At 46.5% G+C, this 25,446-nt stretch overlaps 1 protein-coding gene across 3 annotated transcripts in view; it reads right to left on the reverse strand.

The window, feature by feature from the left end:
• Window positions 1–25,264, reverse strand: part of UBE4A (ubiquitination factor E4A) — a 32,827-nt gene extending 7,563 nt beyond the window's left edge. The window contains exons 1-15 of one of the 3 annotated variants that reach the window (XM_075909789.1): window positions 25,131–25,264; window positions 21,395–21,556; window positions 19,776–19,949; window positions 15,197–15,309; window positions 13,816–13,968; window positions 13,510–13,669; window positions 11,619–11,821; window positions 10,590–10,781; window positions 8,683–9,016; window positions 8,298–8,424; window positions 6,694–7,001; window positions 4,907–5,039; window positions 2,789–2,976; window positions 898–998; window positions 657–770 (exon numbers count right to left, since the gene is read on the reverse strand). In XM_075909789.1, coding sequence (XP_075765904.1) covers window positions 657–770; window positions 898–998; window positions 2,789–2,976; window positions 4,907–5,039; window positions 6,694–7,001; window positions 8,298–8,424; window positions 8,683–9,016; window positions 10,590–10,781; window positions 11,619–11,821; window positions 13,510–13,669; window positions 13,816–13,968; window positions 15,197–15,309; window positions 19,776–19,949; window positions 21,395–21,515 — 2,421 coding nt within the window. In that variant the 5' untranslated portion in view covers window positions 21,516–21,556; window positions 25,131–25,264. Of the gene's footprint in view, window positions 1–656; window positions 771–897; window positions 999–2,788; window positions 2,977–4,906; window positions 5,040–6,693; window positions 7,002–8,297; window positions 8,425–8,682; window positions 9,017–10,589; window positions 10,782–11,618; window positions 11,822–13,509; window positions 13,670–13,815; window positions 13,969–15,196; window positions 15,310–19,775; window positions 19,953–21,394; window positions 21,557–25,130 lie in introns of all 3 variants that reach the window. The other 2 variants (XM_075909788.1, XM_075909790.1) reach the window with 2 other exon arrangements.
• Window positions 25,265–25,446: the final 182 nt, after the last annotated feature.

Below are 25,446 nucleotides of genomic sequence, written 5' to 3' on the forward strand. Positions count from 1 at the left end.
CACTTCCACCACAGGACATACAACTGAGCTTCCAAGGCCCCTTTTTTTAGTAGCAAGCAGCAGCTTCAAAAGATGTGGATAGAAAATAATCACACACGAGGGACAAAGAAGTTCATCTGGGTCTGATGCCTTGTAAGCCCAAAGGAGGAGGCTGTCTTGAGACGGCAACATCTCTGCTAAAATAACAAGGCATTTGCAAAGCAGGCCAGAGGGATTTGATGATCACAAGCTGCAAGAAGACTCACATGAGCCAGTTATAGTTCACATAAGCAACAGGCAGACTTCCTCACAACTCAGCCAACGGACTTCAGTCCTGACCTGAAAATCCTTCCCTTGGTTTTGGCTTCCTCTCCCTCTCTAGCCTCCTCAACCTGATACCGAACCTGGTCTGCCAGAGCCCTGGAGTTCTAGCCCCCAGTCCAAAAGCCCTTCAATTATGCTCTCCAGCATCTCTCCCTATTCCACCTCTGGGTTTCTCCTGAGCAGATGATCAGTCTGGCTGAACTCTGCCAAACTGCTTGGAGAGCATCCGATGCAGACAGACCTCACTAGGAGTTAAGGTGAGGGATATAGGTCTGATACCTTCATCAGCCATCTGACATATAGGAGCTGTGCCTGCTTCCACTTCCACAACTAAGACACCTTCCAAGCCCTACCTGTATGGCTTCATCCAGCAGGAAAATGGCATCGTTCATGAGCAAGTTAAGGAAGCGCAGGAAGAGAGGAGGGTTCATTGCCTCTAGGTTCTCCGAGGCATAATCAGCCAGACCCTACAAGTCACACGCAGAATGGAGGAGTTAGTGCTCCACCACAGAGCAAACGGAAGTGTTGAGTTACATGACACTATACGGTGCTGTACATACCAAACAAGCCACAGAGGTGCATATATTAGCTTACCTTTATGCTTTGCCGGTATGAATCTGTCCCCCACATGTATCTGAGAATGGGATACATGGGTCGACGATAGTTAAACTTCTGCTCAAACTGATGGGGATCCCCTGAACAAAAGCAAAAGGGAGAGGGAGCTTCAACTAAGCAGCAAGCACTGGCACAGGGTTTAACATCTCTAGAGCTCTTCACAGCTGTGGAGCTCTTTGCATTCCCAGCGATGTGTGAGATTCGATGCTGCAGTAAGTCTCCCAGGGAGCTGACCCTGTCAATGACAGGAGCTTACTTAGCATCAGGCTGGAGAAGAGCAACATCTGCTCAAGTCCTTGAGAAAAATCTAAAGCTGACTTCACAGTGCACCCTGCTCAACAAGGAACAACTGTCACAGCAAGCTCCTGAAATGCAGCCAACGCCAGGAAGCAAGAGCTGATTAAATGCTACTTTCAAATATCAATTTGCCACTATCACTAGACTCCTTTTTGCCGGATCTGTTCTTGCGATGCAGCTCCAATACTGTATACGCTTCACAGAGCGGGACTATTTTATGTGCACTTAGCGAGATTTACTCAACTAAAGCAACCAGTCTGCATTAGTTAATGCTCAGCGCTCCCAACCTGTGACATCAGAGAGGTTCCTGAACTATTTTAAAGGGGCTGTTAAAGTTAACAGAAGAAATAGACCTTAAAACCAGGAGAGTTTGTCTCAAAGAAACAGGACAGAAACCAATGTTCGTGCCTTTGAAAGCTGACAGACAGACTTTTACAAAGTTAGTGGTACATCCTATGCTTTTGCTCCATTTTCCCTTGAAGTAAGCGCCCCAGTCACTAATAGCTCTTGGGATTTCCCTGTTTGTGCTGGCAGTGGTTGGCAATAGCACATGGTGCTCACCATCAGCTCAGAGGGAGCAACCAAGTTGAAGCACTGAGCATCTCCCCGCCTCCCCACTAGCAAAGAGCTCCATGCTGTTCCGACAGACGTCAGCAGCGAGGCTATCGCTGATTTCAGTGGGAGCTGGGTTAACCGCTGGGCTTGTGAGACAAACAGTGCTGAGGCAGTCTGCTGAGCTGCTGGACGCCTCTTGGGATGAGCACTCAGAATGTACGATAATGAAGTTAGAGCACAGGATAAAATGAGTGTGCCAGGGCCAGTCGAACACTGAGCCTCAGGTCTGGGAAACGGGGCAGAAATGTTGTGGAGGCAGCATACGTGGACTTTGGTTGGTTGAGGAACAGGAACACTTCTCCTTGCCCCATTGTGATTCTTGCTCTGTGACTGAGTGCTCCAGAGGGAGGAGAGCATCCTGACTAGGCTGCTGGCTGAGATGGAGGGCTGTAAGAATACGACTGTCTTGAAGTGGCCTCTGAGAAAAGCCACCTATGGAAGGTCTGTGAGTATGGAAATGTGCTCGTTTCCCACTGAATAGAGCAGGTCCAGCTGAAGTCAATGGGAGTGTTGCTACTGCCTTCAATGGGAGCAAGGTGGAACTCCTAGTGGGCGCAGCTACCTAAGGGGACTTGATTAGACCATGAAATGCAGCTTTCCAGAGCATGTGTTTTCAAGACATGTTGCAGCTTTGCCTACATCAGCAATTCAGAACAACTGCATTTTTGCTAGAGAGCTGTCTGTGTAATATGGTCTAATGGATATGACCAAGCCTGACTAGGTTGGGGTTGGTGCATCACTGTCAATAGAACCAGGAGCGGCCCTAGATGAGCTGCTGGCAACTGGCGCCCTAAACGAAATGCACGATCGGCGCCCCCGCCTCCAAAGCCCTCAACGGCCGTTTTTCTTGGTATTGACGGGCCGCCACTGAATAGAACAAGGTATGTCAAAGCCTGCAGATAGCCTCTCATTGATTGTTCTCAGAGCAAGAAACAAATCCCTCCCCTTTCCTGCTCACCTGTAAACTCAATGTCCACAAAGACCTTGATAAGTGCCTCAGCCAGACGGGCAGCATGTAGGTAGGAGCAGAACACTCGCTCGCGATGGAACATGCTGGAAACAAGGGGGTTTTGGACCTGATCCAGGTGAGGCATCACTGCTTCCAACACTTCGGCCAGCTTGGCTCGTAGGTGAGGATTCTTCATTCTGGAAAAGAAACACAGATACATTGGGGCAGTCTGGAGCAAAAAGGGGAATTTGATTGGCCAAAGAGAATCCCAAAGGACTGGCTGAGCACGCTATCCTTCTGCAGCCAAACTTCTGACCTAATCGAAAGCACCTGCATTCCCAACAGCACGCCGTGATCGCTCTCAGTCACTAGCGGTTAATCCTCCGAGAGAAGGACTATAGGAAGAGTGAAGGTTGAAGATTTTGGCTTATCCGAGAGAAGCAGTCTCTCAGTGAGGCACACTACTGCATGCTTGTGCCTGCTCATCCGTTGTGGCTCTTTTGCCCTAGTCCAATATAGGTGGCAAATTTTCTGTTATATCAGCTACGTGCTGAACCGGTGTAACTCTTCCATCCCCTATTTATAGAACATCAGAAGTACTTTGAAATTGCACAGAGCTCTTACTAATCTATCACAGAGCATTCAGCAAGGGTGAGTAAGTGTTACTGTTCCCACTACAGAGGTAGAGCACAGGGCCGAGACTGCACAGCGAGTCAGTGAAAGAAGTCTCCCAAACGCCATACTGCGGAATGGCAAATACCGCCTCAGGCAGAAGACAAAGTTTACCTGCCCCTACTGTTGCCATGAATGTGATTGCACACAGAAATAGGAACAAATGAAGAGCATGAACACAGTGTACACGAGGATATCTTACCTCCAGGATCAATAAGTCAGCTCATGATTTTGTTTGGTGCTCAGGCAACAAACACCCCGGCAACAGAGGTCTCAGAAATAACAAAGCCAGGCTGATTTAGATAACCTGTTTTGACACCCAATTCCATAAAACAGGAAAGTTCCCAAGTCAGACACAGACAAAGCAAATCTCCCAAGACAGCACACATTCTGCAGGTACATAAGTTCTGGTTTTCAAAGGTGCAGTACACTTAAGAATTCCTGGTGCCTTAACTTGGAATTGCAAGCACTCATTTCTGAATGTCTGTCCCCTAGTGCCACAGGCCACCCACCTTATAACGCACTAAATGTCCCTGCCTTTTGTTGTGATGTTGTGCACTTGCAGCTAAACACCAATAAAAAGGTGCACAATGATTTCTGGTCTTCGGAAATATGAGTCAGATTTGAAATTTCTTTCAGTCTGACCCTTATAATCAAAAGCCCCAGTGATCAGTGTAAATGAGGGGCAAACACATTGGCACCACTGAATTCTGGAAGGTAATTTTTGATCCCTAGCCAAATGATCACATGTAGTGCTCACTAAATCCAAGTTCCGCTGTACACACACAATACATTTGTTTCCTTGTTTGAGGCAGCATGGCAGTAGTCGCACAACAAAAAGGAAGTATTTTCCAGGTGCTTTTCAGATAGAGCAAGATGTGCTGACCTTATCTGTTACATGTGAACACACTATTCTACACCCCCCACTTGCGCCTGCAGCGGATTATGCCTCCCGAGGCCCCAGCACTTCTCCCTGCAATGGGAAATGCTGTGAACATTCTTTTTTTTTTCCCGAATACAAACATACAAACCTGTGTGTGAAAACAATTTTGAAGGACGCACTTCAGTCTCCTGCTTCAGGAGACGTATAGGGAAGACTAAAAAACAACATCTAATGGAAATCCAAGTGCCAGGCATTCCATCATTGCTCAAAGTTCACTAACAAAGAGCTGTAACTAGACAGGCTCCCAACATTACAGTAATTTGCCATTAATGAGGAAACAGATGCTGGATTCCCATTTGTGTCTTACATGAAACCCAAGCGCTTTGGGACAAAGGTCTTTGCTTAGGATGCCTCTAGTGGGCAGAATTCTTTGCTGTCCCCAGGTGGGTCAGCGGAGTCATTAACGTTTACATCAAACCTCAAGACACCCCTTATGATTTGTACTTGTTTGTTTCTGTCTCTGGATGCTTTTCAGTAAGTGTAAAAGGACAAAGGGCTGCAAAGGTATTTACCTCTCAACATCACCCGTGAAAACAGTAACAAAGTGAAAGATGTGCTCCAGAGAATCAGCAGAAGCCTCCAAGATGTCATCAGCAAACCGCCGCAGGAAAATGAAGAAATCACCCAAATTATCAGCAAAGAATTCTGCGAATAGAAGTCATAAAAATTAGTGTCTCATCAGACGCTCTTTTCTAGCCTTCCCTGTGGGATTCCCCCCTGTGCTTCTCATGGTGATTAAAATTAACATGGTAGTTTAATGCCAATAAAAAAAATGAAGCAATTACTGAGAAAGCCAGCACAGCCTGTACAAACTGTATCCCTAGACCTAACAGGAACAACTTGCACTTACATATATAACCCTAAAAGTCCTCCATACCAATAAGATTTATTGTTCACTAAGATGACTTCACCCCACTAAGGATGTTAAATTGCGGTTAACTGACTAGTCAAGTAGTCGATGGAATTTCCATCCAATACTCGACTAGTCGATAGGCACTTGTATTTCAAAGGAGGAATGCGGAACTCCAGTACAGCCTGGGCCAGTAGGAAATCCCACTGACTCTGGGCTGCATGCGGGTGCCGGAAGTGCCCTCATGGAGCTTGGGGTTAGTGGGGGACTCAGAATCCCCCGCTGACCCTGGGCTCCATGCCGTGCAGAGCCTAGGGTCAGCTAGGGAGTCCCCAGCTGATCCCGGACTCCTCATCTGCCCTTTTGAAATGTGGAGGCAGTGTTTCAAAGGGGCAGCTGTGGAGCTTGGGATCAGCTGGAGACGCCTCAGTTGATCCCGGTTCCGTGTGGCATTTCCTCAGAACTCAGGATCAGCTGGAGAGTGATCCTGGGTTCTAGGGAAATGCTGCGTGGAACCCAGAGTCAGCTGGGGAGTCCCCAGCTGACCCCAGGCTCCACAGCACTTCTGTGTTTTAAAGTGACAGTGCTGCACAGCTGATCCCTGGCTCAGCTGTGTGGCATTGCCACTTTGAAGTACCCCTTCCCCACCTTTGCTGCCTTTATCTTATAGAGGCAGCAAGGGCTGGGGAGGGAAATTAATTAGTTGACTAATCCACAGACTATCTGATAAGCAAATGCTTATTAGACAGTCGACGAATCCTTAACAACCATGGAGGCAAGTCACTTTGGGGTGAAATTTGGCAGCTGTGTAGCAGTGCATAATTGTAAACAACATCTGAAGGATCCATATCCAATTGAAACTGCAGGGCTAATGATGTGTGGTTACATTCTGCCTCAACTGGATGGGGCAGAACATCAGACTCTCCAGTTCCTACAGAAAGTGCTTGATACTTTTAAAAGAGGCCAGAACCTTAGTTTGTCTCATCAGAAAGACAGCACTTCCACCAGTACAGTGATCCTGTTAACAATCAGGGGAACTGGTTCAGTGCTAAGATGGAGCAGTGCTATCTACTGGGCCACCACCATCACTTCCAGGAAAATCAGAATTTCCATGGACAATTCCCCATGCAGTGCACATTCGATGCAAACCCAGCTGTGCACAATCTGTTGAGAACCACAAGTTCACACTCTCAGGCATTTCTATGATGCATGTCACTTTGTTATCTGGGCTTTGGACATTTTGGCACAGAATTTCCCCTTGTTTCTGTACAGATCCTACAGCCCTGATTTTGCAAGTTCCTGCAAAATGCAGGCACTCAGCACCTCCAAAAGAGACAGGCCATTTACTGCATAAATAATGCAAACTGAAAAGGGTGCTAAAGCTATTTTGACTCCTTCACCCTCTCTGTTAGTGGTGCGCTGGTCTTAATGAAAAGCAGTGATCTCTACCTGGAACGTAAGCCAGTGCACTGTGCTTCAATTCTGGCAAAGGGAACGTCAGGTCTACAGGCTCAGTGCCTCGGTTTCCTATCGCCAGCTGGACCAGGAGAACTGCCATGGACACTTGCAAATTCAGGCAGTTCTGTAGCATCTGTGGCTCAGTCATGGATGTTTTGGTGGAGAGATAGACAGTCATCAGGCGTTCAAACTGCTCCCGCAGACTGTCTGCTGCAGGGCTGGAACTTTGTTGAGCCTCTCGCCAGGCTACCTGCAGCCGGTGAAGGCTTTGGTTTATCTTTACCATCTGATCATGCAACCTGTCCACAGAACAAAGATGAGAATACCGGAGAAGTTGAGAATCGATTTAGTACAGATGGCCCACAGAGATCCTAAACATGCCTATGTGCAGAACACTGAGTGGTGGTGTGCAACTGGCAGAAGTCGCTGAGAAGGCAGAAAAAAGCAGGGCATGGTACCAGCTTTACAAACTGCTCCATTCCATCTGAATAAGCAGAAAGATGGTTGTAACTGAGTGAGCATTATTTAAATCCACTGTCCTCAAATTATCCACCACGAATAATTCTGTCTGCTGGTCTGCCGAACGGCATGTTACCAGAATCAGACAGCGAAGGACTGGGAGGGTGCAGTTCCAGAAAAGGAGCTCTCTTACAAACTAATCTGGAGAATGAAAACTCTGGTGATCCATCGGTGCTAACTCTGCACCGGATGGCTAGCTTGGCCTAAGCAGCTGTACATCCTCTCAGTCTAGCAGAGTCCCGGATGTTCTAAGTAATGTGGCGATGCCCGCAAGGTGATACTTTGTTTCCCAGCAACAAACCATCTGTATAACTTTTCTGGCTTTTTTGATATTTAGAAAATAAATCATATGGAAGGTGAGTACGCCTGGATCACTGGTGACCCCGCAGTATCCAGGTAGCTATTCACAGTGGGAGGCTAAGCAATCAGTACGCGTTAGCCTCCTGCACTTCCTGAGAAGAGCAGCCAATTATCCTCCTAACTTACTGAAAATGAAGCCCACTCACTATGGCAGTTCAAATACTCTATCCAGAGAGAGAGATGCTCTCCGGTACAGACAGGAGATTTGGGCCATTTCTCTCCTGGGGAAAGATCACAGCAGCCAATGAAAATGATAATGTAAACTACCAAGGCCAGGAGCTGGGCATTATCTTTGGGTCTAACTGAAGAGATGGACCCCTGGTTCAAAGCCAAAGCAGAGCTCCATCTCTTCAGCAGACCCAAAGATAAGGCCTGGCAGCTATTATCTGAGCACAGGGGAAATAAGCCCCATGCTGATTTGTCATCTACAGCTTGGAGCACAGGTGTCATCAGAATAGTCAGAAAAACAGACCTAACAGTACTGGGCCTTTGGATACAGAACAGTACTTAAAAAAGCCACCTGTCCCTTAATTTAGCATTTTTCTGTTATTTGAGAACAACAGATATTACCTGAGTCTCGGCAAAAGAATCTGTCCCATAAACTTGCAGACATCCTGGTTTAAAAAGCATCCATAAGAAATACAAGTTTGTGTGGCACTCTCCCAGTTACCAACACTGTTCATAACAACGGGTTCCTGGACTAGCAGGCGAGTTACCTGTGGAATCCTAAATGGAGGGTGTACTGTGTCAGGACTAGGTTCTCGGTCACCAGATTGTAGCTGTGGGCAAACCCTGGATCCTGCTCAGTCACAGCTGGGATCAAACACGTTTCTTTTTCCAAGCCTTGAAGAAATTAAAAGCACCAGTGAATTGACCCTGCCCTGCTGGGTCTGGGAAGGGGACTTCAGTGCAGTCAGAAAGACCCAGCTTGGTGTGGGTGATATTTTAACCTTTCAGCTTCTCTTGACTCCACCACAGCCCACCTAATTTGTTGCCTCCTTTTCCTCCTGAAGAGACAGGAGGTATCGTTTTGTAGGGGAGACAAAGTGCACATGAGCCCATATGGAAGCAAGGTGAGCCTAGCATTTCTAGCATACCTACCTTTCAGATGCACATTCTTACTTCTCCTCTCCTCTTCAGTCAGCTCTTTCAGGGCACAGTAGGTGGGGTCGAAGGTGAGAAGCCTAGGAGATCTGGGCTTGCAGAATGGCTGGCACAGTTTCAGGAGGGCAGCCCCTAGATTCAGAAAGAAGGCATCCGAGGCATACATCTGGAAGAAGAGCTCCGGCATCTGGTTAGCCCAGATTTTGGTACGGCCTGCATTAGCATGGAGACAGTTTCCAAGCCAGGACAGAATCCTGTGCTTGGTCTCTGGAGAGAGCTGTAACAGGTTCTTCAACATCTGGTAGATTTTCTCATGGAACTGGGCCATAAACTGTTAATAAAAAAACCAAACCGTCACTGAAGGAATTTTTGAAAAGGTCCATTTCACTTGCACTTTTCAAGTTGGTCTGAGAGCTCCTAGGTCATCCTACTCTTCTTAAGAACATAAGAACGGCCGTACTGGGTCAGACCAAAGGTCCACCTAGCCCAGTAGCCTGTCTGCCCACAGTGGCCAGCACCAGGTGCCCCAGAGAGGGTGGACCAAAGACAATGATCAATCGATTTGTCTCCTGCCATCCCTCTCCAGCCTCTGACAAACAGAGGCAAAGGACACCATTTTATCCCCTGGCTAATAGCCTTTTATGGACCTAACCTCCATGAATTTATCCAGCTTCTCTTTAAACTCTATTATAGTCCTAGCCTTCACAGCCTCCTCTGGCAAGGAGTTCCACAGGTTGACTACACGCTCTGTGAAGAAGACCTTTCTTTTATTAGTTTTAAACCTGCTCCCCATTAATTTAATTTGGTGTCCTCTAGTTCTTCTATTTAGGGAACTAATAAATAGCTTTTCTTTATCGGCCCTCTCCACACCACTCATGATTTTATAGACCTCTATCATATCCCCCCTCCATCTCCTCTTTTCTAAACTGAAAAGTCCCAGTCTCTTTAGCCTCGCTTCATATGGGACCCGATCCAAACCCCTAATCATTTTAGTTGCCCTTTTCTGAACCCTTTCCAAGGCCGAAATATCTTTTTTGAGGTGAGGAGACCACATCTGTACACAGTATTCATTCTTAGGGCATGCCTTCCCTGCTGCTGGGAGCTAGCCTCCTCGCCCAGCTGGACAGACTCAGACTCTGATAAAAGTAGCAGTGTGGATGTTGCTTCCTCAAGCTAGCCACCTAAGTCCAAACTTACCTGTCCCTTGGGTCTGTGCTCAGGAGGCGCGCCTAAGTTGTGGGTCCACACAATTATTTTTAGTGTGCTAGCTCGGGGGCGGGGGGGGGAGGGTTAGTGCGAATCTGGTGACCCCATGCTAGGAAGCATGCTCCCAGCTGAAGGGCAGGCATACCCAAAGGTGCTTACTTGTAGCTCCCATGACCCCTTAACATTGTCCCGTCAAAGACAACATATGGTGAATACAGCAACCCTGAAGCCTACAGATAAAAGCCAGGAAGACATGCTAAGAAATACAATGAATTGTTTCAATGGAAAGGAAAACCAAAGGTTTTTATAGGTCGCTGGGAGGAAGAATGATTTTGTAGTAGGGCACATGACTGGGAGCCAGTTGATGTGGGTTCAGGCTCTCTATGGGGAACCTTTGTACTTGTACTCGCTAAGATTTTGCACTGCTGCAGCACTTTCCACACGAGCGATTCAAAGCATGTTACCCATATGAATGGAGTTATTCTCCCAACACCCTGTGATATCTGCACTATCCTTATTGTACAGGTGGGAAAACAACATCCCAGTACACAGAGGTGGAGTGGCTTGCCCAAAGTCACGCAGCCATCCTATGGCAGAACCTGAACAGAGCCCAGATCTCCTGAAATCCATTACAAGGGATCCTTTCCTTAGCCAGGCACACTGGAGTTCAGTATTAGAAAGTGGTACTTCAGCTCCACCTGATGAATGTTGGACTCCTGCACTTTGATCTCTTGTGGGCTGGATCGGGATGGATTCAGAAAGTAGCTATGACTCTCCACTACACCCGGAGTTTTCAGCAAGCAGGAGATGCTCAGGATGACTCCTAGCAGAGTCTTCTGGTACAGTTGCCCATTGGTGGGGTCCTTTGGTTGAATGTAGTCTACAAAAACCTAAAGAGACAGATGATCTGCATGCTACTGTTCATATACGCATAAAGAGAGCCTGCTGACTTGGGAGCGGTCAGAGATCAGTAGGAGTAGTTTAATAAAGAAGGAATGGGGGGAACAAATTATTTCATTCTCTCTTTTGTTTTTTCTCATAGAGGATCAAGATAGATACATATAGGATGTGTGAACCAGGTAGGACACTGCATGCACAATCCCTTAAAAGCTGAAATGCGTGGGTCGTAGCAACACACTTCAGAGTGCACATTTACCAGAGCAGAATGGGAGCCCTGTCCAATTCAGTCTGTCATTCAGTAACAAAGCCAAGCAAAAGCCATTAGCCACTGCACAGGAAGACACATCTACATCAGACTCACTGGCCCGTGGGTGTATTCAGTATCAGAGGGGTAGCCGTGTTAGTCTGAATCTGCATAAACAACAAGAAGTCCTGTGGCACCTTATAGACTAACAGATTTCATCAGATGCATGCAGTGGAAATTCCAGAGGCAGGTATAAATATACAGGCACTATGTGCGTCTGATGAAGTGGGTCTTTGCCCACTAAAGCTTATGCTCCAATAAACCTGTCAGTCTATAAGGTGCCACAGGACTTAGGATCATAGAACTTCTCGTTTTAATTTGGGTGTATTCAGTTGCTTTCCTTGTTGGCAAACAGTAAGGCTCAGAGTTAAAGAGCCACAAAAAGTGAACTCTCTTCCATATAGAGATAGCCTTTCTGGGGCGATGGCAGGGGCATATCAGTGGGAACTTGCTCTGCTGTTGCCTATGCAGCACTTTTCCAGTGGATAGCTGACATCTGTTACCAGCTCTCCAACATGCTTACCTGTGCTATAGCTTTCTGTCTGGTGAAATAGAGGAGTATATCCAGATACATGTACAGTAGGATCTGACAAAGGTCCAGGTCCTTGATTCGACCCAACAGAATATCAAACACAGGAACCATGACCTCCCCAAATGTCCGTACTTCCTCATCCATCGTCAAGGCTTCTATGACCTCCTCAAGAAACTCAGTCACATCTTCAAAATCTAATTAAAGAAGAAAAGAGTGTGTGTGTGTGGGGATAGGAGGGGAGGGGAGGGGGGAGAATAGAAAAAACACATTTAACAGAAATACTCCAAGTATTTTTAGTGGCTTCAGCCCATTAATATCTCACTACAATCCCTCACCAGTATGATAAAACACCATACTGTCAAATACTAGCCATGGGCTGCCTGGATTAGCTGATGTTTGAACAAGCCATAGCTAGAGAGTCCTGTGACCCTGACTGCTTAGGGATAAAATTAATCAAGAGATAAGAATTCTCAACGCAGTATTAAGCAGAACCAATTGTGCTTGATAAGGAGATTAAAAACATGCTTATCACTGGACACATTTCCCTGCAGCCAAGTGGTCAGCATTGTATTTTCAGAGGGCATAAGGACATTAACTAAAGGTATCTGAACTGCCCCATAGATTTTTAAATCCTTTATAAAAGAGGGGGGCCTCGGTGTTTTATTCTGCAAATACTAGGGATATTAAATATCAGTTAATTGAATAGTCGATTAATTCTTGAATAACTCATGAATTCTTATTGGTTACTCAACTATTCTATAGTCCCTGGGGGTGGGGCTGGCAGCCAGTGCACTCCAGCTCCACTTCCAAGGAGCCCCTACCACAATGTGCTGCTGCCCCTGTATCAGAGGCAGCAGCACAGGGGGCCAGGTGGGAGCTGCTCCACAAGGAGAGCCGGTTTAAAAACCAGCTCCCCTTGCGGCCCAGCTGCCTGCCACCCCAACTGCTGCCTCTAAATACAGAGGCAGCAGCAGCCGCCATGGGGTGGCAGCACCCCCTTTCTGGGGTGAGAGAGGGGGGATCTGAGCTCCTGGACCCAGCATGAGCCAGAAGTAAGCTGAGCTGCCTGCTTGGCTCTTTATACACTTTAAATGCAGAGCTGCAGCAGGGGCAGGTCCTGGACCCAGCACAAGCCAGGACTGAGCTGAGCCTTACTGTTTGCCAACAAGGAAAGACCCACTTCATCAGGAAAAGAGCCATAAAAAGTGAACTCTCTTCCATATAGAGATAGCCTTTCTGGGGCGATGGCAGGGGCATCCAAAAAAGCGAACAGCAGATTTGTGTTGAAGAGGACTGAGCTGTTTAGAGGCTCCATCCCATTTCTGGCTCGACTGCCTCCTGTTCACAAGTCAGGTCTATCCAGAGAGCTTAAAATATTAGTTAAGATTCCTGACCTAGTCAGATGATCTTTTTCTAAGATGTCTGAACAGCTTATTTTTATTCCCTGCTCCTTAGATAACTTGTAAGTTTGGATTTATAGTGTGTGAAATCTTGGCCCCATTCAAGAATGGCTAAACTCCCTTCAACTTCAAGGGCACCAGGATTTTACCTATTATGTTTACAAAAAGACAAGACAGAGTTAACTTAAGTCAGCTTTGCACTCACCATGGTCTCTATTAGTGGGGTCAGTTTGCCTTGCTAGCATCACCTGGTCTTACTTTCGCTTTGAAATTTTTCTAAAGGCAAACTTCCCCCTATTAGTCTTAAAGAAATGCCTAGAGTATCTTCTGCTTACATGGCTCACTTGATTTTCAAAGTCAAGCTTGGACCTTAAATAGCAGAGGAACTGGGCTTGTTATGAAGTGGAAAGGAAAAGCAATAATATTTGATCATCTGAAACTAACTCATCCACCAGGAGGAGGAGGCGTGTCTATAAACTTACGTGCTCCTCTCAGTGCCTCCAGCATCAGGTCCACCAGCTGCTCATAGACATTCTGGTTGACATAGATCTCTGAGGTAAGGAGAACAGTGCGAGTGTTCGACACAGTCAGGTTCCTGCAGCGAACTGCAAAGGGGAGCAGGTTCTCTGGCACTTTGGTTATCTGCACAGAGAGAGACAGCGAGACAGAAGGAATTATGTCCCCGAAAGCGTACTGGTATATGTGGATAGTCCACCAGCTTACTGATCTGACATGAGTAAGTAGACTGCATATGATGCTATTTCATTTTCCCAAAGCTGCCTACCTACCTCTTCCTTTGCTCTCTGGAAACAGGCATATAGATAACGAAGAATCTGTTTTTCTCCTGCATCTCTATCTGCTGAAAGATTCTGCGTGCTGACACAGGTCATGTAAATCAGGTGATTTCCTGGCTCTTGGAGCAGCAAGCGGGTGAAGAGTGCCTAGACACATAATTAAATATACTGAAAACACAGAATCCCAAGTATCTAAAGTCACGATCCCCGCCCTCCCAACAAACTGTTTTTTGCCCGTTAGGCTTTCCTTCCCTGCTGAGAAATGAAAAGAATTTAGGGACAGACCAGGGGTTCTCAGACTTTTTCCAGTCTGCCAGGCCACCAGCTTCTCCATCCACCTTCAAACTTTACAGCTCTTTTACTAATAGGCATCTGTGCCCTTTGCCAACAAAGCTGGCAAGCGTCAGTCTGACTCTGCAGTCAGATGAGCCCATCTGCTTACAATGTTTTGATAAGGTGAAGAGTGGCAGAGCGGAGTACTGGAGCACCAACTCCCACATGCCTGCTCTTATAAGCAAAGGCATTCTCACCTTCCAGGAGGTGGACCCAGCATATTAAACTGCAGGAGTGACAGAGAAATTCGTAGTTAAAGAATGGCTAAAATCCCTTCACTATACTCCTAATCTGTATCTTCCCATTTAGTCTCTCACACTGGCAGCAGACTTTCTGCAGCCACTAGGAGGAGCTAGTATTGGGAACCCATAAACACTCCAAAGTCCCTAGCTACATAAGCCTAAAGTTACCGCCAGCCCAATGGTCACAGGCGGCAGCAGCACATTAGACAATTAGTGAGCAAGTCTGCATTTGCAGGTAAACTCTTACATGCTGGGCAGGGAAGGAGCAAACTATAAGTTACAATTAGCTGCTGATAGCCAGATTTTTGGTGCACTATAAGAACTAATAGCATCAGTAAATCTCACAGCAAAAGCTGTGAACAGAAGCCCAATGACACCTGCTCCATTTGGCAAGGAATAATTTCCATTTGGCAATTGAAATGAATAGGTAGCAAGTTTAAAGCAAGCAAAAGGAAGTTTTTCTTCACAAAGCACCAGAATGCAGCCAGTTTGGCTCTTTAGAGCAACTGCATTCCAAATCAGACTACCAAAAGAAGGTCTATTGTTAGCCTAGTCTAAAACAAACAAACGAACAAGCTGAGCTCGCTGGTTTCTCAGTAATGTGCACAAGTTCTCTTCCTCGATCATTAATGTTTTTATGTGTAGCTAATCTTTAAATAGGAATCATTAAACACCCATTTGGGACTGGACCTTCGAGGGGATGCTCTGCAATCAGGAACCTGCTTATTATTCACTGCACCTTCCTTAGCTTAGGACTGCCAGATACCAACCTGAGAAAGCTGACCGAAAAATGGTGATACCTGTTCAATGTTTTCCATGTCAAGCCAATCTTGTTCATCCAGATCTGCAGCCATTTCCTCCAGGTACACACAGCGAGCAGGAATTCCATTGCCACTCTTCATACTGGGATCACCTGGGGAAAATCAAATTCACTTCAGAACATCACAAATCATAGAATAGAATCATAGAATAATAGGACTGGAAGGGACCTCAAGAGGTCATCGAGTCCAGCCCCCCCGCCCTCAAGTCAGGACCAAGCTCCACCTACACCATCCCTGACAGATATCTATCTAACCTGTTCTTAAATATCTCCAGAGAGGGAGATTCCACCACCTCCCTTGGCAATTTATTCCAATATTTGACCACCCTGACAGTTAGGAATTTTTTCCTAATGTCCAATCTAAACCTCCCCTGCTGCACTTTAAGCCCATTACTCCTTGTCCTGTCCTCAGAAACCAAGAGGAACAAATTTTCTCCTTCCTCCTTGCAGACAGCACATTCAGTGCCGTGGACCCTGCCTGCTATAGGGAGCTAACAGCTATAAACAGCTACCAAATATCAAGCTCTTGAATGGGCTGAAAATCAAAAAAGGATCCTACACAAAATGGAAAAAAGGAGGGATATGAAAAAATAGCACAAGGAGAGACAAAACACAGAATAAGGCACAAAATGAGTTACATCTACCAAGGGACATAAAAGATAATAAGAAATTGTTTAAATACATAAGAAGCAGGAGAGATGAGAGGGAATTGTAGTTCCTCATCTTAAGGAATTACAAGCTAATAACTGATGACATCAAGGCTGAGTTATTGAATGTCTATTTAGCTTCATACTTCACTGAAAAGGTTAATGATGATCAGTCACTCAATGCAATTTTAACACCCTAGGGAAAGAACAGGTTAAAGAATATATAGGTAAGTTAGATGTATTCAAGTCAGCAGGCACTGATGACATTCATTCTAGGATACAAAAAGTTATTCTTCAGCTCTGCTCTGCGCTGATTAGGCCTCAGTTGGAGTTCTGTGTCCAGTTCTGGGCACCGCATTTCAAGAAAGATATGGAGAAATTAGAGAAGGTCCAGAGAAGAGCAACAAAAATGAATAAAGATCTAGAGAACATGACCTATGAAGGAAGACTGAAAGAATTGAACTTGTTTGGTTTGGAAAAGAGAAGATTGAGAGGGGACATAATAGTGGTTTTCAGGTATCTGAAAGGGTGTCACAAGGAGGAGGGGGGGAAATTGTTCTCCTTGGCCTCTGAGGATAGAAGAAGCAAGGGGCTTAAACTGCAGCAAGCGAGGTTTAGGTTGGACATTAGGAAAAACTTCCTACCTGTCAGGGGGGTTAAACACTGGAATAAGTTGCCTAGGGAGGTTGTGGAATCTCCATCTCTGGAGATATTGAAGAGCAGGTTAGATAGACATCTATTCGGGATGGTCTAGACCAGTGGTCCTCAATGCAGTGCCCGCGGGGTGTTTATCTTCACCCGCTGCATGATCTGGACTGGCCCGCCCTGGCGCGTGGCACATGCGCGGTGCCGGCTCCGACTGCGCGGCGCATGAGTGGCTCCCCCTCCGGACGCATGACGTGTGAGTGGCCCCACCCCATGGCACCCAGCAGCCCCAAAATGTTGGGGACCACTTGTCTAGATCAGTGTTTCTGAAAGGGTTCCGCGGAATCACTTTGAGAAACACATTAATAGGCTGCCCCGGTTTATTTACCAGCTCCGCAGCCACGGAGCCTCGCGGCTCCCATTGGCTCCATTTCGCTCTTTGCAGCCAAATGGAGCAGCGGGAAGGTTTCAGAAACACTGCTCTAGACAGTACTGGGTCCTGCTGTGAGGGCAGAGGACTGGACTCGATGACCTCTCGAGGTCCCTTCCAGTTCTAGTGTTCTATGATTCTGTGCTACGTAAGGAATTACCGAAGCAATCTCGGTATCATTAGCAATTATCTAAAAGAACTCAAGGAGAATGGGTGATGTCCCACAGGACTGGAAAAGGGCAAACATACCTATCCTTAACAAGTGGAACAAAGAGGACCCAGGGAATTATAGACCAGTTAGTCTAACCTTTGATACTGGATCAAATTAGTAACCAATTAATGTCATTCTCTAGGTCAGAGGTTCTCAGATTAGGGGTCATACTCCTCAGGAGGTTATTATATGGGGGACTGCAAACTGTCAGCCTCTCTCCACGTGTGGAATAGATTTTGTTATGTGCACTGAGGCACGTGCTCCATGTCTGCAGTTTATACTACTATGAAATATATAAAGAAGTGTTTAGCCTGGGATCAACATTCCCTTTACACTGTATGCTTGTGCAGCCACTCAGGAGAATTTCCAGTGCCGACCAGCTGATTAGCAGAGCTCCCAGAGCTAGATTGGTGTTTCTCCTGATGGTGCACATTCGCACATGTGGTCAGCTTTGTATTATTCAGTATTTTCATTAATGACTGGAATAACGGAAGAGAGAGCATACATAGAATTATACAGAAGACACAAAGATGGAAGTCATACAAGCAATTTGGAGGCAGAATTAGAAAAAATGACTGACAAGTGAGAGAATTCATCTGAAATCAACAAGATGAAATTCAATAAAGACAAATGCAAAATACTTCACTTGGGAAGGAAAAATCAGGGACATAAATACAAAACAGGGAATAAGTGGCCAGACAGTAGTACAGCTGAGAAGGATCTGTAGGAAATAGTGGATCACAAACTGAATATGAATCAACAATGCGATGCAGTTGCAAAAAAGGCTAGTATCAGTCTGGGGTGCCCTAACTGGACCATCTAGCTAAGATGCAAGATACACAGGTAATTGTCCTACTATATTCAGAACTGGGGAGGCCTCAAGGAGGCTATTTCTGAGAGTCACGCTTAAGGAAAGATAAATGAGAGAGCCCAGAGCAGAGCAACAAAGTGATAAAAGGCTTAAAAACCTGACGTATGAGGAAAGGTTAGAAAACTGGTGTATTTAGTTTTGAGAAAAGATGACTAAGGAGGGGCCCTCTTACAGCCTTCAGCTATGTTAAGGGCTGTTATAATAAGGACAGTGATCGACTGTCCTCCATGTCCACTGCAGGTAGGACAGGAAGCAATGGGCTTCAACTGCAGCAACAGAAACTTAAGTTATATATTAAGAAAAGCTTTCTAAATATAGCTGTAGTAGAACAGTTGGACGACCACCTATGAGGGATGGTTTAGGTTTATTTGGTCCAGCCACAGCATAGGGGTAGACTTAATGACTTTAAGGTCCTTTCCAGTCCGACATTTCTATGAAATGTTGAATAAGTCATTCCTTCAAGTAAATCACCCATCAAGTAAATCACTTCCCATCTGATCCCTACAAGTGAACTTCAGCAAATAAAGGGGCAAACAGCAGCACCGACTGGGGCTTTAGAAAAGCAAGATATGAACTATAACCTAGCTGCATGGTCATGCCAAGTGGGGACAACACAAATCCCACTTTAGCGCTTTACATTTATTTCAGGATGGATTGATTCACATCACCAAGTGGAAAGTCTCAATTTCAATGATCACTTTTTTAATCAAACTTTTCCATTTGCCGTGCATAACTACTAAACCAACTAAACAGAGTCTGTGCACTAGATTTGTTACCTCTTTTTGCTGCCCAGGAGGGTATGCTATTATATGCTGCCTAGGAGGGTAGTCTTATTAATTGTACATTGTTAGTATGTTAGAAAATGAAGAATGATGGGAAGAATAAAAATATTCATAATTTGAGCTCATTCAATCAGTTTTCAGGTAGAGTGAAGCTATGCAACAAGAGTATGAGACCACCAAGATAGGCTCAGTGAATGTTCCTCATGGAGATAAGTGATAGTATCTGCTAGTCAGAGGCGAGGTCCCAGAGCCTAGGATGACTCTGCCAGTCTCTTACACAATGTGGCACAGCTCAAGTCCCCCACAGAATCGAGCCTTTGAATACGTGACCTATCGTGTCATATTTATAAAGCTTGACCCCCAACGTTAAAATGGTGGTGGGACGAGGAAATCTCTATGTAGAAAAGCAGCCATTAACTCAAAGTTTTTGACAGAGGTTCATGGATCCAGCATATTTATTTTTTATTTAAAATGTTTTAAGAAATAATAAATGTAGGCCATAGCATACTGATATTAAATTCAGATTTCACTTTAAATGGGCTGCTTTTTAAAGGAAAACTAAATTAATTTTTAAGTTGGTTATTTATTTAAAAAATATTGCTTTTCATCCATGCTGTTTTATTCGGATTTTTTCATAACACTGCACACAAACCTCAGAAATTAAAATTAGGTTCTAAGCTCTTCAGGGCAGCGACTGTGTCTACCTGTGCGTTTGTACAGTGGCTAGCAAAATGGAACCTTGATCCTGCTTGGTGTCTGGGAATTCATAAATAATAAAAATAATAATAATGTCAGATGTATGTGACTGCAGTCATTAGTCTGCACACTTGGTCTCTACCAAACAGCCAAGACTGCCTCAGACTAACACACACTCATAACTTCGCCCATGGCTGAACTACTCTGCCTGTCAAATAAATCTTGTAACCCAGAGATTCCGCTGGATAATACGAGTCTTCACGGCATGTAGACTCACTGTTGTCGAGGGTGATAAGGAAGATCCTCTGGATCATGTGATTGATGTTGAGCTGTTCACACAGCTCCTGCTGGGAACGGAAGGAGCGGCTGATCTCAGACACAGAATAGTCACAGTCATCCAGACTCTCTGACACACTGTTATCTGAGTCATCTTGACTGGCTGAGGTTTCATCTGCTAAAAAAGAGACGATAGTAAACAAACACATCTCAAGCCATTAGCACTGTAGCATGAAGGGTAAGCAGTGTGTCTCTGGGAGCAAAAAGGGGCTGAACTAACCAAGGGAGCACTATCAGTGACATGCACAAGTCTTTCCCATCTTTGGCCTCCCCTGATTTCAAACCACAGTGCTTAGCTTTCTGCATGCCAATTCATAATTATTCATTATGTGGCAAGGACAGCAGCGAGCCCACTATGGGTATGCTGTCATGTACACCACATTGTACCACCCTGCTCAGAGCAAAGTTATACCACAAGTTGTGTGTCCTGTCTATACACTATATACATCTATTACCAGCAATACTGGCACTATCTTGGAGAAGGTTACAAGCCCATAAACTGTATGCATGCCAAGCTGAAGAATTAAGGAAGCAATGGCATTTTGTTTTGAAGGATACAAAGTGGCATTTAAAATATTTATTGTCTCTGTGAAAAGGCTGTCTCCACACTGGCACCTGTCAAACAGTGCAAGTCTTTGAACAAGCAGCTTAAACCTTTTGTGTCTGATAAATTGCAACTGTAAAGCAAAGTAGCCAAGTGTCCCAACAAAATAAGAGAGACTGCGGGTAAGTAACAAGCCACCCTGTTCATTCAGATTGGTCGGTGAACGGCCAGGGAGACATCCACACCATTTTCCAAGCATCCGCCTCACTTCTACAACTTGCCTTCTACAATGGTGCATGGCTCAGTTCCCATTCCCCCTCCCTGTCTCCCAAAAAACTCCCATCTGGATACAGGTAAAGCAAGAGTATGGCTTTAAATAATAATATTTGGCCATTACACACTAATGTCCATCTTTAGAACAATAATTCATAGACTTCCTGTGATGCGGCTGATATCATTATTCCCATTTTACACATGGGATGGGAAAATAGCAGCAGCAAGATTGATGCCGGCACCGACAGCTCCCTATGCTCAGGGCCTCTGGAAAAAAAAAAAAAAAAAAACAGGACACGCCCCACCTCCAGCTGCTGACTTAGCCTCCCTCCCTTCAGCTGATACCAGCTCCAGCTCTGGGGAATCTGGTGGCGGCTGCCTGGCTGCTCTTAGGGTGAGCGGCTTGCTCTGGGACTGCACTGCAGCCCGGCTGTTCTCGCCCTGGCTGCACAAGTGCATCACTGAAGTCAACTGCAAGTCCCATAGTGGATTCAATGGGCTTTGGATCAGGCCTCAAGCGCAAAGTAAGATGCTATGCCGAGATACAAATAATACTCTGGGCTGCCACACTACAAATGTCCAGGCCTAAAAAATATTGCTCTTCATGGATGGTCCCAAATCTGCCCAAGGTACTGAACCTGAATAGTAAACACATACCACAATATCGTAATCTCACAGGTATGCTATCAAGAAAAACCTTTTGCAACTAGAGCTGTATTATTTGGCCTCCTTCCTCCTCTTACCAGTGAGTTGCCTCAGCTGCTGTTTTTGGACTGATGCAAACTGCTTGGCATCAGCTAGAGAGCTGAAGAGGGCTGCAAAAGGGTTACTTGAGATGCTGTTGTTATTCTCTTGGTCTGTCATTTCACTTTAAAGTATACTCCATTCAGACATGGGGAGAGGGGCTAAAGAAAGAACAGGTATGAAAATCACAATACAGTGGTTAATAGTAGCAGGTACACTTCTTACAGTTCAAAAATAAAACCAGAAGTGCTTCAGTAGGGAAGATTTTTCAAGAATTCAAGATTTAAGACAATTTAACTACAATATCCAAGAACCCACCAATAAAATAGCAAGTTCTGCTTTCACAGCTATTAAACCCAAAGGAGTACACAAGTGCTCTACCTTGGTACCTTTTTTCAATGTTTAACTCATTAAAATTAAGCACTGAACTGAAACTGAAGAGCAAGGGAATTCACGTACGGATGCCTCACTGTGCCAGGATTTTGTTAAGGTAATTTAGCACCTGTTACACTGAGTGGTCTTACATGGAAACAATCCTGCATTACCAAGCGACAAAAAACATGCCTATACTAGTTTATTAGTTGGGAAACCACATCCATGGTGAGAATACTAATGGGGACAGGACACAGATGTTTTTACAGCATTGTCGTGAAGATCTGCTATCACAACTAAGAATGCTGGGATCTGGCTTATGCTAGCACTCCTGCCACTGCAGCAGTAGGGGAGCTGCACAATGGAGAGAAATTCTGTAGTGAAAACTCAGTGCAGGAGTACCCAAAGAGGCCAGCAAGCTCAGTTCATTTTTGATCTTACTAAAGCTGTGTATTCATCAGAGCATACAAACAGATACAGCATTCAGCAAACCACATCACCTGTCTCGCCCTACAGAAATACAGGTAGTATAGAAAGAAAAACAGCTTCAGTTTAGCCTAGAATTTTGCTGTTTTGCCATGGCACCTAATATGTAACATATACTGCCAGATTTGGGTTTTACTGGTGGCAGTATTTCATTTATTGCCATAATTCATTTCCTAGCCATGGCTGTTCCTACACTGGATAATATAATATCCCTGTCAGACTGAATGAGCAATTATATATAAATACACTCTTCTAGACATTTCAAGAGACCATGGATCACAGTTTGTGGAATACTGCTGTGCACAAGCCAATCTAGTGCAAAGCCAAAGGGTAAGCTCACTCAGACTGTTTACACAGCTAATACCTGCAGAAAAATTCAAGGACTCAAGGTCACAATAGCACTAATTGCATTCCCCCTTTTTCCCCTCAGTAGAGAGAGTTCTGCAGTGAATTACATTAGTCAAGCTAGTGAAAAAAAATTAGTATTTTGGTTTATATGTATGGAAATACATGCTAATGTTTATTATATAGTAAAATGTCATTCAAATGTCTGCTCTGACAGATATTCCCTCACTCACCGTTTGCTCTAACACAGGGGTGGACAATAAATGACCCATGGGCCAGATGCAGTTCTCCAAGATTAGCCTCAGAAGGCTGCCAGGCACTTCATTTCCCTGTGCAGCTGCAGAAATGGGCCTCTCGCAGCTCCTTTTGGCAACAGTTTGCCATTCCCAGCCAACGGGAGCTACGGGAAGTAGCAGCCTGACCTGAACTCCTTTCCATAGCTCCCCCTGGTCAGGAATGGTGAACTGTGGCCAACAGAGGCTGCAAGTGGCTGAACCTGAGGCCGTGCAGGTAAATAAAGTGTCTGACGGCTAACCGGGGGCTAACCCTGGTGAACCACGCCTGGGCCGCTTACTGCTTACCCCAGCTCTAACAGCTCTAGTACAAGCCAAAAAGACAATATTCCACAGGCTCCATGTATGATGCTTTGATGTACTGATGCAAATAAATAACATATGATAATACTATAAGATTTATTTGGCATATTTATAACCAGTGGATTTTGTAGCCAGCTAAGCTGCCTACAAACTGCAGATGGAGCAAAGCCAAAAAAAAAGAAAAGCTAGAAGTTCAATATTGTACAGAAGTGACTCCCAACATTCTTCTGGAGAACACCCCCTTGAAAAAGACTAATATGCCTGCCTCATGCCATGCACCACGGGTAGCTGCATTTTTCTTTCTTTCTTTCTCTCCTGCCCGTATCTACATCTGGGCTCTCTGTACGTTCTCTTGGCTTTCTAATTGTTTTTGTTCTTACTTTGTAGCTCTCTCCTCCTCATTTACTCCAGGTTAGCATATACAGGCAGTCCCCGGGTAACGTACAAGATAGGGACTGTAGGTTTGTTCTCAAGTTGAATCTGTATGTAAGTCGGAACTGGCGTCCAGATTCAGCCGCTGCTGAAACTGATCAGTTTCAACAGTGGCTGAATCTGGACGCCAGTTCTGACTTACATACAGATTCAACTTAAGAACCCCAGGCATCCCCAAGTCAGCTGCTGCTGAAACTGATCAGCGGCTGATTCCAGGAAGCCCGGGGCAGGGGCTTCCTGTAGTCAGCCACTGGTCATTTTCAGCAGCTGCTGACTGGGGGACACCTGGGGCAGAGCAGCTGGGGTGCTGCTGGGTTGGTCCAGTGGTACCCAGAGCGGCGCTACGGGACCAACCGGCAGCGCCCCAGCTGCTGTACCACAGGCGTCCGGAGCAAAGCCGCGGAGCACGGGGGCAGCGGGACAGCCCAGACGCGCCGTGGCTATCCTGCTGCCCTCGGGCTCCGTGGCTTTGCTCTGCTTTGCTCCCCGTCCCCCTGGTCTGCAGGGAGAGACCAGGGAGAGGAAGTGCCCCGTTCGTAACTGCGGATCCGACATAAGTCGGATCCGCATAACTCGGGGACTGCCTGTACATTGGTGGCTCCACAGGGCTGGATGGCATATGCAATTTGAGCACAGGAAGGAAAGCTGAGTTAACTGTCTTTGAGAACTACTCCTGTGTCCAGCTTTTAGGTAGGGCAGGGCCACTGTGACAGCAAGAAAAATGAGGACTCCTGCAGCACCATGAAGACTAACAGATTCAGGCATAAGTTGTCATAGGCAAAACCCCACTTTGTCTTTAAGGTGGTACAGGACTTCTCGTTGCTTTTACAGCTATAGGCCAACATGGCTACCTCTCTGATACTGGTGACAGCAAGGACATTCAATGCTCTCTCGCTGCTTTTCCAAAATCCACAACACACTTGATTTCACAGGGCTCAAGTAACTTTCTCCACCTGCACTGTTGTTCTCCTCTTCCTCGCTCTCCTGCCCTGCCCCATCACACACACACGATTCAAATAGGCCAAGGATGGGAAACTTGATAAGCTGCGCCCCCCATGCTCTCAAAGCGCCGCCAGCCAGCACAGGCGCGGGATGAGCACCCAGCCCCGCAGTGCTCTCGAGCTGTGTCAGAACGAACCGCGCGCAGCTGCGGTGCCACTGCCCCAAGCCAGGGCCCCCCGCCGCCCCGGCAGAACGGGCTGGGAAGGGATCACGTGATGGCCCCGGGCAGAGCGGACGGGCCTTTGCCCTGGGCCCCTCGAGCCCGGCGCCCGCTCTCCCGGCAGCGCCAAGGCCGGGGGATCCCGGGGCCGCCACAGGCGAGTACCCGGCGGCCCCGGCCTGGGCCACTGGGGGCGGGTCCGTGCGCGCTGCCCCTCCCCCCATCCCGCGGCGGGCAGTTCCGCAGGCGCCGCAGAGCAGGGAGTGCGGGCTCCGCGGCTGGCCCCGCCCGCTCCTCGCGCGCCGGGGTGGGGGGGGGGAGGGGCGGAGCTGCGCGTCTTACCGGGTCCCGGGCGCTTCCACTTCCCACTCAGCCTCAGGCTGGCAACAGCTGACGTCACCGCCCCGCGCCGCGCGTCATCTCCCGGAGCCGGAAGTGCCTGGGGCTCTCTGTGTGTGTGTGTGTGTGCGCGCGCGCGCGCGCAGAGAGCACGTGGTCAGCGCGTGCTGGGCGGGGCGAGAGGCTCTGGATTCCCGCCCACCCGCTCCAGTCACGGGGCGGGGCCGCCTGGTGCTACCCCCCCGAGCACGCGCACCTGGCACACACACACACACACCTGAGCACGCGCACCTGGCACACACACACACACACACACACA

Source organism: Pelodiscus sinensis, chromosome 26 (assembly GCF_049634645.1).
Source record: "Pelodiscus sinensis isolate JC-2024 chromosome 26, ASM4963464v1, whole genome shotgun sequence".
NCBI lineage: Eukaryota > Metazoa > Chordata > Testudines > Trionychidae > Pelodiscus > Pelodiscus sinensis.